General features: G+C 30.4%; 1 protein-coding gene across 2 annotated transcripts in view; it reads right to left on the bottom strand.

Moving 5' to 3' along the window:
- The window catches only part of LOC148619583 (uncharacterized), a 31,736-nt gene that overhangs the window by 7,598 nt on the left and 10,765 nt on the right, over positions 1-13,373 (bottom strand). Inside the window, exons 9-19 of one of the 2 annotated variants that reach the window (XM_088579665.1) lie at positions 12,910-12,945; positions 11,975-12,096; positions 11,516-11,629; positions 10,874-11,016; positions 10,302-10,360; positions 8,942-8,984; positions 8,086-8,239; positions 7,444-7,506; positions 6,526-6,691; positions 4,905-5,237; positions 2,679-2,771 (exon numbers count right to left, since the gene is read on the bottom strand). In XM_088579665.1, coding sequence (XP_088435791.1) covers positions 2,679-2,771; positions 4,905-5,237; positions 6,526-6,691; positions 7,444-7,506; positions 8,086-8,239; positions 8,942-8,984; positions 10,302-10,360; positions 10,874-11,016; positions 11,516-11,629; positions 11,975-12,096; positions 12,910-12,945 — 1,326 coding nt within the window. The remainder of the gene's footprint in view (positions 1-2,678; positions 2,772-4,904; positions 5,238-6,525; positions 6,692-7,443; positions 7,507-8,085; positions 8,240-8,941; positions 8,985-10,301; positions 10,361-10,873; positions 11,017-11,515; positions 11,630-11,974; positions 12,097-12,909; positions 12,946-13,373) is intronic. The other variant, XM_088579666.1, reaches the window with a different exon arrangement.

The following is a 13,373-nucleotide window of genomic DNA, read 5'->3' as shown; positions in this document are numbered from 1 at the left end:
AAACTTCAATGAAAAATACAAACGGAAAAAAAACGCACATCATGTATATCAATAAGGACGACTCAAAACATAGGAACTATCTGTCAAATTATTTTTACATTGTACTTATTTTCAATACTAATTTTGTAGTATAATTTCATTGAAGTAAACATTGACTACTACTATTTTATCAATCATATACATGCCAAATGAGTTACATGCTCATTTGAATAAATCACAAAAAAATAAGTACCAACAAATATACCATACCAACACATACAAATATAGGTTCAAAATACAATGGTGTAAAACACTCCACATGTGAAATAGGTTATCACAAATAGTGCACTTACAAAGTTTATCGTCATGTTTCTAACTTAGATTACATGATCAATGAGAATGTTAGTGAGGCACATTTCAAAAGGTTACAATGTGAACCATTCCCCTTGGCATTGATACTTTTACATTGAATACAGTAATACAGTTAAACCTGTCAAATCAAACCCCTATAGTTCCCGACTGGCAGTTTTGTTCAATTCAGACAGATGTTTCCATTACACAGGTTCAAAATGCATTAAAATTGTCCTACACTGTGACTTCAGAAGATGTCTTCGTTTATATCCCATGTTTGGTTTATATCCAATGTTTGGTTGAGACAGGTTTTACTATATACATATGTAATTAATAATTTATAAAGGAATAAACTGAAAACCTGTGTCACTTATTCTACCATAAATATTACACTTCACATCTAGGTAACTAAAAAGCAATTTTACCTTTATCAATTTTTCCCCTTCATGTCATTCAAAATAAGTTTGGGCAAACACATTATTATGTTCAGTTCGATATCTTTTATAATTCCTCATTTTTTTTAAGGAAATATTCCCTCTTTATAAAATAAATTGCCTCCTTCTCCCCATCCCACTGCTAGGGTGAAAATGATTTTTTTTCTTCAAATTAATGGCTTTGGAGATATTCAATTCAATATTTTAGCAGCTAATTAACCAAATTCATCCTTTGAAAACTCAGTCAGAACATGATGCAGTTATCATGGCTAATTCAAATATTAAGGGTTTTTGAAAGCACTAATTTCATTTAAGACATACTAACATAGTATACTAAATACAAATGTAATCAAGTGAAAAACAAGAACAAAAAAAAACACCACACATCACATATTTTCTTAGTTCATTTCATTTTCATATTAATCAATCTCACAATTAACACTGTGAGTGAGACCTGTCTAAACAAAACCCATCCATTCTCCTGAAAAACTACTTTATTTAGACAGGTGTTCACAATATAGAGGTAAATTATGTGTTAGACAGGTTTCCAGTTTATCCCCATTCCATAATGATACAGTTTTGGACTAACTATAGGAAGCATGTCAGCCTTTCTAATATAAACAAACTAAATGAGTGACCTGATCTTAAAACTGTAAATATTAACCCCAGTTAAGAATAGTTTTAAAAAGAGGGTTCTGTTTATGACAGATTTCACTTTACAACAACTTTATCAAAAAAAAATGTCCCCCAACCTTATGACTACAGGTAATAGTTTAATGTCTGATAAATAACATGAAAAGCCAGCAAGTACTAACGTAATGATACATTTAAAAAAAAAAGCTTTGAAGATTAACACAAAGATACGAGCAAGAAATCTAAAATCTAAATGCAAGAACATTCTGGAGACATGAAAAATGTCAGTCATTGTTCCATGATAATACTTAAAGGGATATGTTTCATTTCAATTCTACATTAAAAATAAACTGTCAAATCAGTATGAATTTTGCATTGTATTAGGTAAAACATGCTTATTATGCCATCAAAACCCTTTTTCATGGAAACCTTTGAGCAAAATGTAAAAATCATGCCCAAAAAAAAAAGAAATAAATTATTAAAAGCTATTGTATCATAAAAACTTTTTTTAACAAAATTATTTTTTTAAGCATGAAGCCAATATGTCTGTAATGAAAAAACAACAGGTAACCCTCAAATTTCTTAAGAAATCATTAAAAGTTGAATAGAAATGAAATTTTGTGACATAATTTTAATATGTAAAGGTTGCAGCAGGTTATAAGCTTTTCAATTGGATTAAATGTCAGTCCCTGTAAGAATCAGGCAGTAGGTGAAACATGGTATGAAAAAACCCATCACTTTGATAGTTTGACTATTTGCACCATCAGAATCCAGGAAAACAGACAAGATTTTCCATATAATGCTGTATCATAGAGTTACAGTTTCATTGAAATGCACTGAAAATGAACATTTCTGTAAAAAACCTCATTTTTCTAACATTCTAATTAAAAATTTCTTAGCAAAGCCAGTGATGCAAAGATCAAATAATGGTCTTTTCAAATAGAGAAAGTATCCTTGAGCGTTATTACATTGTCAGATTGGTGGGTTTTTGTCATGTATGTTTGTGATTTTTCCGATTTTGCCTGATTCTTACAAATACTTACACTTAAGACATCATTTCTACACAAAAATATGCCAAGAAATCTTTTTGGTAGGTAAGCTAAACATTTTGTGTGTATCTTAAATGTTTAAGACAACTGTAAGATATTAACAAAGAAACAAACAGCCCGCTATTACACTGCAAATATCATTTGATAATAAGTGAATAGACGTCTAGAGTAATACACACTGTCAAAGAAGATGTAAGCATGAGGTACAGTAAGTGGTAGTTTTGGCCCTCACCTGTTGCACCTCTTCATCATGTTTATGTTTAGATCTCCATCCTCTTTGTATTTTCTTTGCTGCCGTTTGTTGTCTTAATCTCTCAGCCTTTTCCTATAATGAAACCCAAAAAATGTGTCATTGGTAATTCATAATGTATTGCAAACAAATAGCAAAACGTTAAAGGGCATCAAAATTAACAAGTTAATTCTATTATATTTCATTAAATTGCAGGGAAAAAACTAATAAAACAGAACAGGTAAAGGAGAACATGATTTAAGTACCATTCTGTGTAAGAATCAGGCAAATGGGTGGCACATTGTTTTGGTCCTTTGTGCCTTAAAAACATTCAAAACATCTAGAAAACAGCTGAAAAGCATTTTAAATCTATAACATAGATATTTTTACTGCTTATATAGGGGAAAAGTTTTGAAAAATTTTCCTGCTATTTTTCCATAGTGCATTTCAACTAAATTTGACCTATCAATATCTTGAAAGGGCAAACTTTATAAATATCTTAATGGTTGTTTCTGAAAGACATGAGGTATAAATACTTGGATAATGCCATAAAATCTCTGCATTTTTTCCTTCATTGCCACCTTATACACATTAAGCCCGATTCTTAAGCAGAGAAGTATTTAAAAGTTTTAACTTCACGTTTAAAAAAATAATGGCAAGAATATGAAACCATAAAAATGCCCAAAGACAGTATACCCAGTAATGGAGTGAGATTAGAAAAGAAGCATGGAAGAAGAGCAATGAGTAGACTGCCAAAAATCACAATTTAAAAAGTATATGTAGGAATCAGGCAAAAACTGGAAAACTCAGAACATTCATATAAAAAACACACTGATCTAACAATATAATCTAAAAGAAATCATCTCTATTTAAAAAAAAAACAACTACTGTTTGATTTGTGCATCAATGCATATGTTAGGACAATTTTCATTAGAATTTAAAAAATTGAGGTTTTTGACTGAGTTTCCTGCCCTTTAAATGGTTTAGCTGTAGTGCATTTCAAATAAATCATAACTCATTTTACCAAAATGAAAATCTGAATAGATACATTGATTCTAGTGATGCAAGTGGTCAATTCACATCTTCAACATGCTGGGCTATTCAATATCATGTTTTGACCATTGCCTGTTTCTTACAGAGAACGACTCTTAATGTTTAAAATAGTTCAGATTTTTTTCGTCTTTCAAATTAATAAAATGCAGAATTGTTAAAGAGAAATGTGACTAAATTAAACAATTTAGTATCAATATTTACTGTTAGTTGCTACATAAAATGAAACTGAAACCAAAATTTTGTCCAGTGACAAAAAGAATAAAGCAAAAAAAAATACGAAAAGAAAGCTCAGCAAGTCAAGTTGTAACAGTTATCGTGTTCCCAGCATCATTTGAAAAGGGCAGGGTAATCCAGGTCAAAAAAAGGTATTCTAGCATGTTTGAGGCAAATTTGAAGGTAAATATTGATATATTTTAGGGAAGGAAATTGGCAGAAAATGGCAGGCAACCCTTGCCATCTCGAAACCAACTGTAGATAACACAAAATTATACATTAGAAAATTTATACATTAAATAAGGTAATAGACCTGTTAAAAATATCATTGTTGAGTTATTTCATTCAACTCTAGGAAAAAAGATCTGCATTAAAAAATAGCATATGGGAAAAAAATATTTAAAAAATCAAGGTATGGTACAAAATGTACTTCCTTATTGGTATCAGATAAACATTAACATTTTCAAGATTTATATAATATAGAGAGGAAGTGGTGATCACAAAGTTTTCTAGACCACCTTTATGCAATTTGACTTAAAATTCATTGCAGTTTGACACTGAGTATGTCAATGCATAGTGATATAAAGCAAGCATAGTCTTCTTCATGGTACCTAAGCTAACCTGAAAAAAAATAATATAGCTGAAAGTTTAGAGTGAACGGCATTCTGGGAAGCACCACAATTGGCAGAGTTCTTAATGTGAGTGCAACACCATCATAAATCTTCATCACACAAAAAAAAATGAAGTACACAATTCCCTGTGAAGTAATAACATATATACTGTAATGTAAAATATGTGAAGTTCAACAACCATAAGCAGAGCTATACATGGTATATAGCATTGCACCTAAGATAGACCAAAGCACACACATGCATACATAAACACAGAAGCAACAGCATGTTGGCATTGGTAGTTATTGAAGCCAATCTGCACCATAGTAATGAAGACAGCAAAGCATCTTACAATTTTTTTCTTTTCTTCCTGATCTTCCTTTTCCTTTTGTTGTTGGAGTTCCTTTTCTTTTTCCAACTCTTTCTTTCTCTCAAGTTTTTGAAATACTTCAAGTTGTTTTTGTTTTTCAATTTCTCTCTCTTTTTCAAGTTCTCGCTCTTGTTTTTGATGCTCTTTTTCTCTTTGTCTTTCTAATTCAATATCTCTCTGTTTTTTCAGGCGTGATTGTTCAGTTTTAATTTGCCTTTCTATTTCCTTTTGTTTCTCAATATACTCATGATGGGACCTCCAGTTTCGTTGAATTTTCTTAGCAGCATGAGTTTGGCGCATATTTTGTATTTTTTCCTAAATTACCAACAAATTTTGTTTTTATTTTTCCATGAACGTTTCTATACATATGTAAAGCAGCCAAATATTTTCTTTTTCTATCTGTACAGTTAAACCTATCCAAATCAAATCCTAAATAATGAACTTGTCTATAACTCACTATTTACATTTTAACTCTTTGTGTATCAACTACCCATCTACAGACATGGTTTTACAGAGCCAACTAAAACAGTGGAAAATGTAGAAAAGGGAAGTAAACATATGCAAAAAATGAAAACTAACAGTAAATTCCAGATTTGGAACAGATGAATTCTGCTTTAACGTAGAAGAAAATCAGATCTGTGTCCAATGCAAAAGAAGTCTATCATTCCAACAATGTTCATTTAGACAGATTTCACAGTTTATATTATGGATGATTCTTGATGGCATTAATATACTACAACTCAAATTGCTTCTTTAAAAAATATCACAAATAAAAACATAACATTATATTCATTGTAAAAGCAACTGTTGAGTTCTAGCAAAAACATAAAATAACAGCTTATTCTTCCAACACTAGCCATTGACTAAGGACAAAAATGCAATAAAAACAACTCCAATAATAAAACAAAGGGCAACTAAGAACAAGAAATAATACTTCACCATGTTATGGGATAATTGTGTTAATTAAAAATCTAAACCATAAAATAGGGGGATGGCAAAATTGTTTAATAGCATAACTGAAGAACACAAAAGTATTGAATTGTGCTGAAAACAAAACTGAATCTATATTTGAAATACTTTACAACTGTGCAAGGTTTGAAATAAGTCCTTTGATCTGTTCTCATGATATCAACTGTAAATCACTAAAAGGGGAAATGACAAATTTTCAAAGCACTGTAAATAGAATTGTGCTGACAATCCAACTTGATCTGTATTTTAAGGTAATATACATTTGTGTTAAGTTTTGAAAAAAAAAATCAAATGATTAATTCACAAATCATGTCCTGAAAACCACTGGGAGAAACAGAGGGTATCACATAAAACTATACCACGGTATGTGGAGGGGTATAAAAACAAACAGATTTGACCAAAACTATACTGCCCTGGGATTAAATCAATCACTAGTTGACAATTATGAGGCAAGCAAAATAAAAAACAACAAGCACTCATAGACCCTACCAGAGCCCTTTAAAAAAGGAATTGAATTCACACCATTTATTGAGTTCAAGAGAACTCAGATTTAAAACACACATGTACAAAAATGATATAATATCTATAAACTACACATAACAAAAAAAGACAGTTTTCCTCTTAAAATACTAACCTCTCTTGCTCTTTCACTCCTACCACTCTGTGGTCTGCTGTCACGTCTATGACTACTTGGTGGTCTATCGCTAAGACCACTCATTGGTCGTTCTCCATGTACACGGTGTTCACTGGTATCACTCCTGGCACTAGAAGGTCTCCTTCCTGATGGAGGTCTTCCTGGCCTGTATGGGAAAAATTTAAAGAGGAGAAATTGCATGAGCAATTTAGTTTTATTTTGAATTTGTTGATGTATTTTCATTTTTGACACGTAGGTAATGTTCAATTATCTTCAGTGTGTATTTAAAACTGAATGGTACATCAATTAATCTATTTTACATTACCATGCAATATAAAGTTTAACATTACCATGCAATATAATTTTTCAAATAATATTAGGGATCAATCCAAGATCTGGAGTTAGAGGTGGTTTTACCTAATTAATTTTTGTTATTTAACTTGATGTGCCTACTGATTTTCTGTATTTTTTTTTACCTATGATTTTCATATTATATGGAGGTGCATGTCCTCAACCTCCGAAAAATATATCCATGATATTTAACTTATATGTATTATAATGTATTGGGGAATTAATGAATTGTTTTACTGATCAATATTGAATGAGGTTTCACGTCTCCTCAAAGCAGTACCATTCAACTTTGACCCAGTTAAGTCAGTGTAATACAAATAACTTCTGGGACAAATGGAGTCAAAGGCATCTAAATCATAGGCAGTGTTTTACCTTAAGGTCATTACTTGTAATGTACTGCATAACAAAAATGCTTTAAAATAGCACTGCTTTCAATTTACATCCAGTTTTATTTTTCAATCTGGCTTTTGTCTGAAACACAATTCTTTGATTCTTGAAAAGTTAACCTATTAACCAACATACCAATAATAAGATAACTCAAGTATCATTCCAAATATATTAACTTACGTATTTGGTGATCGTCGAGGACTTCTGCCTGCTATTTGATCCTCTAAATCGGCTATAAATGCACTGAAAATACAATTCAATGTGTTGTTTAATTCAAACCTTATTTGGACTTTTTTAATACTATAAGAATGTCTTTAAAACTAAAATAATACATATTTTATCATTGCAACAAAGCAATACTTTTAACAACTAACATAATCTTCACTTATAAATATTTTTGCTGTAATTAAATGTTATGTGATGACCCGTCTCCCTCAGACAACAATTACAAATTATTTCTGAACAAAAGAATAAATTGAATTCAGTACAACCTTCTTTAAGCATTAGTATATTATCAGGTTAAACAAAAAGTAAATAGAATGCTAAAATCAAACATCTAAGGCCATTCAAAGTCAAAATCTTGGTTTTCAATCTATAGTTCATAAAAAGCAAAAATGTAGGGTGGCATTTTTTCAAAATTTAATTCATTTTCCCATTTAATTCTCCCTAAAGAAGATAAAGATGCTTTCCTAACTAGTTTATTACAAGAAAAAACACAAATGATGGAGTGATATGTCTATAAATAAAGATATGGGAAAGGCCTGATAATCAAAAAAGATTTTTAATAGGCCTGGTTAAAAACAAAAATTTAATGGTTCTCACTCTTTGTCATGTATTTTTCTATAGAGTGATTCCTTTTCATCCTGTAACTTCCTGATCTGTTTATTCTGTTGCTCTATTTTATCCATTAATTCTGTCTCTCGTCTGTCTAACTGGTCTAAACGTTCCTCCATTGTACCTTCTAAAGCTACTTTACCTACAACATATATATACATGTATGTAAAACAACTGTAAACAGTATAAATAATTATTTGGATCAACAAATATTTATTCCAACTTTCAAACCCAATTATAAGACCATTTTTGATGGAGGTACACCTTTAATCATACATGTGATTTTTTATTCTAAGTTTGAAGCATTGATTCAACCATATGCTGCTTACATATTTATTTTTTTTTTTTATTATCATTTAATTTTGCCAAATTTTATCATTATCTGGAATCATCATAAGATAATTATGTTCATCAGTATGTCAGTATATCACAGGTCAGTGTGTCAGTGTATCACAGGCCAGTATGTCAGTGTACCATTCATCAGTATGTCAATGTATCATTCATCAGTATGTCAGTGTATCATTCATCAGTATGTCAGTGTATCTGGCTACCAAAAAATGACTTTATACAAATATGTTGTCACAATGTAGTAAAAATAGATTGTATTTGAATAAACAATATATCTATGCATATTCTAATAAGTATCAGGCAATTTGTTTTTTATTCTAAACATAAAGTTTTGTTTTTTCATATTATTCTGATTTTGTAGAAAATATCAGATCTTGCAGCACAAATTTTCAGTTTAAAACAAATAAGATATCTATTCATAATGCAAAATTTATTTCAATTTTATGTAATTTTAAAACAAAGACAACAGATTATTTAATGATATTTATAGCTATACCCTGTCTATTAGATGGTGCTGTAGATTCTCTTCTAGACTTTTGCTGAAAAAAGTATGACTTTCAATTAACATTAAAATAGAAAACAATTCAAACAGTTGAAATTTGGACTTTTGATAAGGCCATAAAATATCAAATTCAGCTGCAAAATTTAATTAGAAGCAAACAATTTACGGGTGCAATGAACGATTTTTTAGTTTTTTTTTTTTTTGGTATTCAATTCCCATAAACAACTATAGTCGCACCTCGACGGGTCGAACTCCAATTAGTGGAAATCTCGGATAACTCGAACTAATTACAAAGTCCCAGCAAAACTCCCCTTACTCCAATACCATTTTACCTTGGATGACTTGAACTCTGATTAATCGAAACCTCGGATAACTCGAGGTTATCAATCAGTCCCTTGATAGGACTTCGAGGTTAATTAACCCTGATGTCTTGAAGTCAACTAATTAGTCGGAAAACTGATTGCTTTGTTACAAACCATGACCGAAGTGTATTTTAAAAATGATTAGCATGGCTTTTTAAATTAATTTGTTGACATTCTTTATGGCTTGATTTGTGTATTTCATTAACTTAAAATTGCATGTGTAGTGAAAAGAAACTAGTTTTGTTAAAAACACGTCGGAATTCACACTATTAGTGATACTGGATAATTTGATATTTTGATAAACTTTTTTTTAAACACAGATGTATTGTATTGGTATCTGACTATTAAATGAAACATAAAACAGACAATAGTAAGTCCATATCAACGAATACATTCGTTTCGCTAGTGAATTTGAACTTTTGTCGTAATAATGCAGAGCACATGGTTTGATGATACTCCTGATTGTGAGTCAAACAAAGCAGCATGTTATGAACTATGACGTTTTCGATGTACACAAAAATAAAAACTAAAACACTCAGTGCTGTTCAGTATTTCAAACATGATATACAACATACAAAAAAACTATCTTTCGATATGAAACGCTAGATATTACAAAGTATCATATAAAGTGAAGTACATGTACATGTACAAGCACAACAATTGATGTAAATGCAGAAAGAATCATTAACTAGTATTTACGGTTTATCCTCAACCTCGGATTACCCGAACCTCAGATAACTCGAACATTTTTGCATGGTCCTTTCGACTTTGACTTAACAAGGGTCGACTGTACATTGTTCTAATTGATGCCAAGGGCACCAAAAGATCTCTTGTGCAAAACAATTATCAAAAATTAGTAAACATACATCATATCAGTATTCCATTAGTCATGTGATAATATTATGGCTATTTACTCTTTTTAAAAGAAATTTAATACTTGACCAGCATCCAATCTTTTTTTAATTCCAACTTTAATGATCATACTAAGTTACCTTTTCTAACCTTCTTATAACAGCCATTAATTGTTTTCTATTCATATCTGCATAATCTCCTGTAAAAACAAATGATTTCTAATCAACAGAGAGATTACACATGAAATGTAACAAGAGAGATTACACATGAAATGTAACAGAGAGATAACACATGAAATGTAACAACAGAGAGATTACACATGAAATGTAACAGAGAGATTACACATAAAATGTAACAACGGAGATATTACACATTAAATGTAACAGATAGATTACACATGAAATGTAACAACAGAGAGATTACACATGAAATGTAACAATGTCATAATTTGTTGTTGTTGTTAGGAACAGTAAAATACACTTAAGTATCCAAAATGGTATCCACACTTGTAACTCAATGACTACGCTAAAATTGATAAATTGTTAAAAACAGTAACTAACTGGTTAACATCAGAATATGATTTATTTTGAAGTTAATGTAAAGTTAATCCTAAAAATGTCTAGTAAAAATCTGATCTTTCTAAAAGATTACACATTAACTGACATCAGTGCCTGTTGATACCATGGACTATAATTTGGAGTCTGATAATTACCAGATTCATCTCTATCATCTATCTGTCGATTGAGATCTTCCTTCAGACCATGACTCTCTGATTTCAGCTGCTCATTCTCTTTACTAAGTCTAAGGATTGCTTCATTTAAGGCCTTAACTCTTTTATCTGTACCAGCTTTAGGCCTGTAAAATAGTTGAAATTCATATACTGTGAAAGTACTGTTGTTTGTTGGGTACCAATTATCATGGTTTTCGTGAGTAGGCCAATCCACGAAATTCAGTTCTCAACACAGAGAAGATTTCCATTGATGTGGATACTTAAAACCTAAAAATCACGAATTCAAGAATCCAATAACTTGTGCTTCATTCCCTAGTCCATGAAAATTTGTATCCATGATTTAAAGTACTTTCACAGTATTATAGAATAAAAAAACAGTGCACATGTCCACAGCAAGCTTCAGTTTATGATAGTAAAATGGTCATTACTGATTGCTGAACTTGAAGCAAAGATTCATGGTAGCAACCTTTCTTATAAATACTTTCCAAATCTCATGAGAGATGTAGGTATGTGAGTGTTTTAAGAAAATATCAGGCAAGAAAAAACTATCAAGATGAATGAAATAATGTTGAAATCAACACAAACACTATTAAAATGATTTAAGTTTAGGTGACTAATACATACTTATGAGATCCAGTTTCTTTTGAGTTTTGTAATCTGACAATTTCCTGGAAACAGACCTCCAATTGTTGCTTTAATTCTTCTATTTTTGTAGTTTTCAGATCTGTTTGAAGTTTACTGTAAATAAATTATTGCTTGTGATTCTATGCAATTCAAGATATGGTACACCATTTTGTTTGTTTGTTAATTTTTGGAACAAGACAAAACTGAGAAAATATTTTGTAGAACAAAAGAATTGATATGCTGAAACACAAAAATAAGCACATGTAACAATAAATATAAGTTATTTTATTTACTCTCATTGATTTCAAATCTTATTAAGTTCTGTTACACAGGAAGTTTACGTCTAGCAGTAACTTATTATGGCAATGCTACAAAACAAGTATGAAATCAGGAAAATATGAAGTAATTTTATATACATAAAAATGCTATTATACAAACTCTGAGTTCTATATTACTTACACATAGGCTGATTCTCTGTCCCTATTTTGTACCTCCAACTTTAAGATTTTCTGTTTCAAGCTGTGTATTACTGCTGCTGAATCTTGCTGCTTTGTTCCCAAAGTTCTTCTGACATCATCACTCTGTAAATCAGATTTGTTTGTGGATTCTTTTACAATTAACCTTCTGTAATATCGTTCATTATTGTTTCATGTGCATAGCCATAATATTTACCAAGAAAACTTAATTTAACACAACACTAGTGCAAAAAGGCTTCAAAACTATGATGTACTTGTTGACAGAAAGGCATATAAACAAAATTTCAAGCTTTGAAATGCAATAAGGTCTTTAAAAAATATATGTTTTAACCATAACAGATAACACATTGCACTTGCAAACTACTACTAGGGACAGGATTCCCTTATAATATGAAAACCCATTACCCAGAAGAAATGTGTGTTACCACAACAAAATTCACACTTAGGCAATAACTTAAAATGCTAATGCCTAAAATAAAATTCAAAATCATTTCCATGTCAAAAGATTATAAAGGTTTAAGCTGAAAAAAATCTATAATACCAACAGACAGCAGAATAAAGGAATATGCCCAACACTTAAAAAGAAAACATAAAAATAGCTTTTATCTAGTTCTTAAAATGTTTTTAACTATCATTTTTTACTTATATTCTATAAAAGAATAAAAAGTTGGGTTGATAGCCCTATCTTAACCACAAAAAGATACAGGCCTAGCTTTCATAATTTTAGAAACATACTATAATAAACACACCTATATACATGTTCTTAAGATGAAAATGAAAAATCTTAATTTTAATCCATTCCAATTCAATTAGTAGTACAGTTTTGAACAGAAAATAGTATTTTTTAATTTATTTCAATACAAAATGACAAAAAAATTGTAATCATAAAGACATAGTAAATATATAACAAAAACTTACCTTTTTAGGGTCAAGTAATCCAGCGATTTCTTTTTCCTGTAAAAAAAAAAACCAATTAAGGCTAAAGTAAAAAAAATATCCTAGGTTCTCAGGCCCTCCCGCACCCCTAAAAATCCTTCTGCATCAGCGATTTTTATTACGGTAAAATCCAGAAATTTTATATCCATTCCGGAAATTTTAATATCAAGTCTGGAATCACCTTTAATTAGTTAATGGAATTGTCTGCATGCTTGACAGAAAGGTAAAAAGTATGATGCGAATGAGGCTGTTATTTAACACTGATCATTAAAAACGAAATTTGAAATTTGTCCCTTCGTGGAGAGATGGCTCTTATTTCTTGCCACATCTCATATTCCTGTACAGTTTTAATGCCATGGAGTATTTTATTTACTCAATATCCTGCACGTTTACAGAATTGTTCATTTCAATGAAATTTCTCAAAAAAAAAGAAAACTTGCTTCTGA

Source organism: Perna viridis, chromosome 4, assembly GCF_037379345.1.
Source record: "Perna viridis isolate PV_CMFRI_1.1 ecotype Kerala chromosome 4, ASM3737934v1, whole genome shotgun sequence".
Taxonomy (NCBI): Eukaryota; Metazoa; Mollusca; class Bivalvia; order Mytilida; family Mytilidae; genus Perna; species Perna viridis.
Note: the sequence above shows the minus strand (reverse complement) of the source record. Positions and strands in the feature narration are given on the sequence as shown.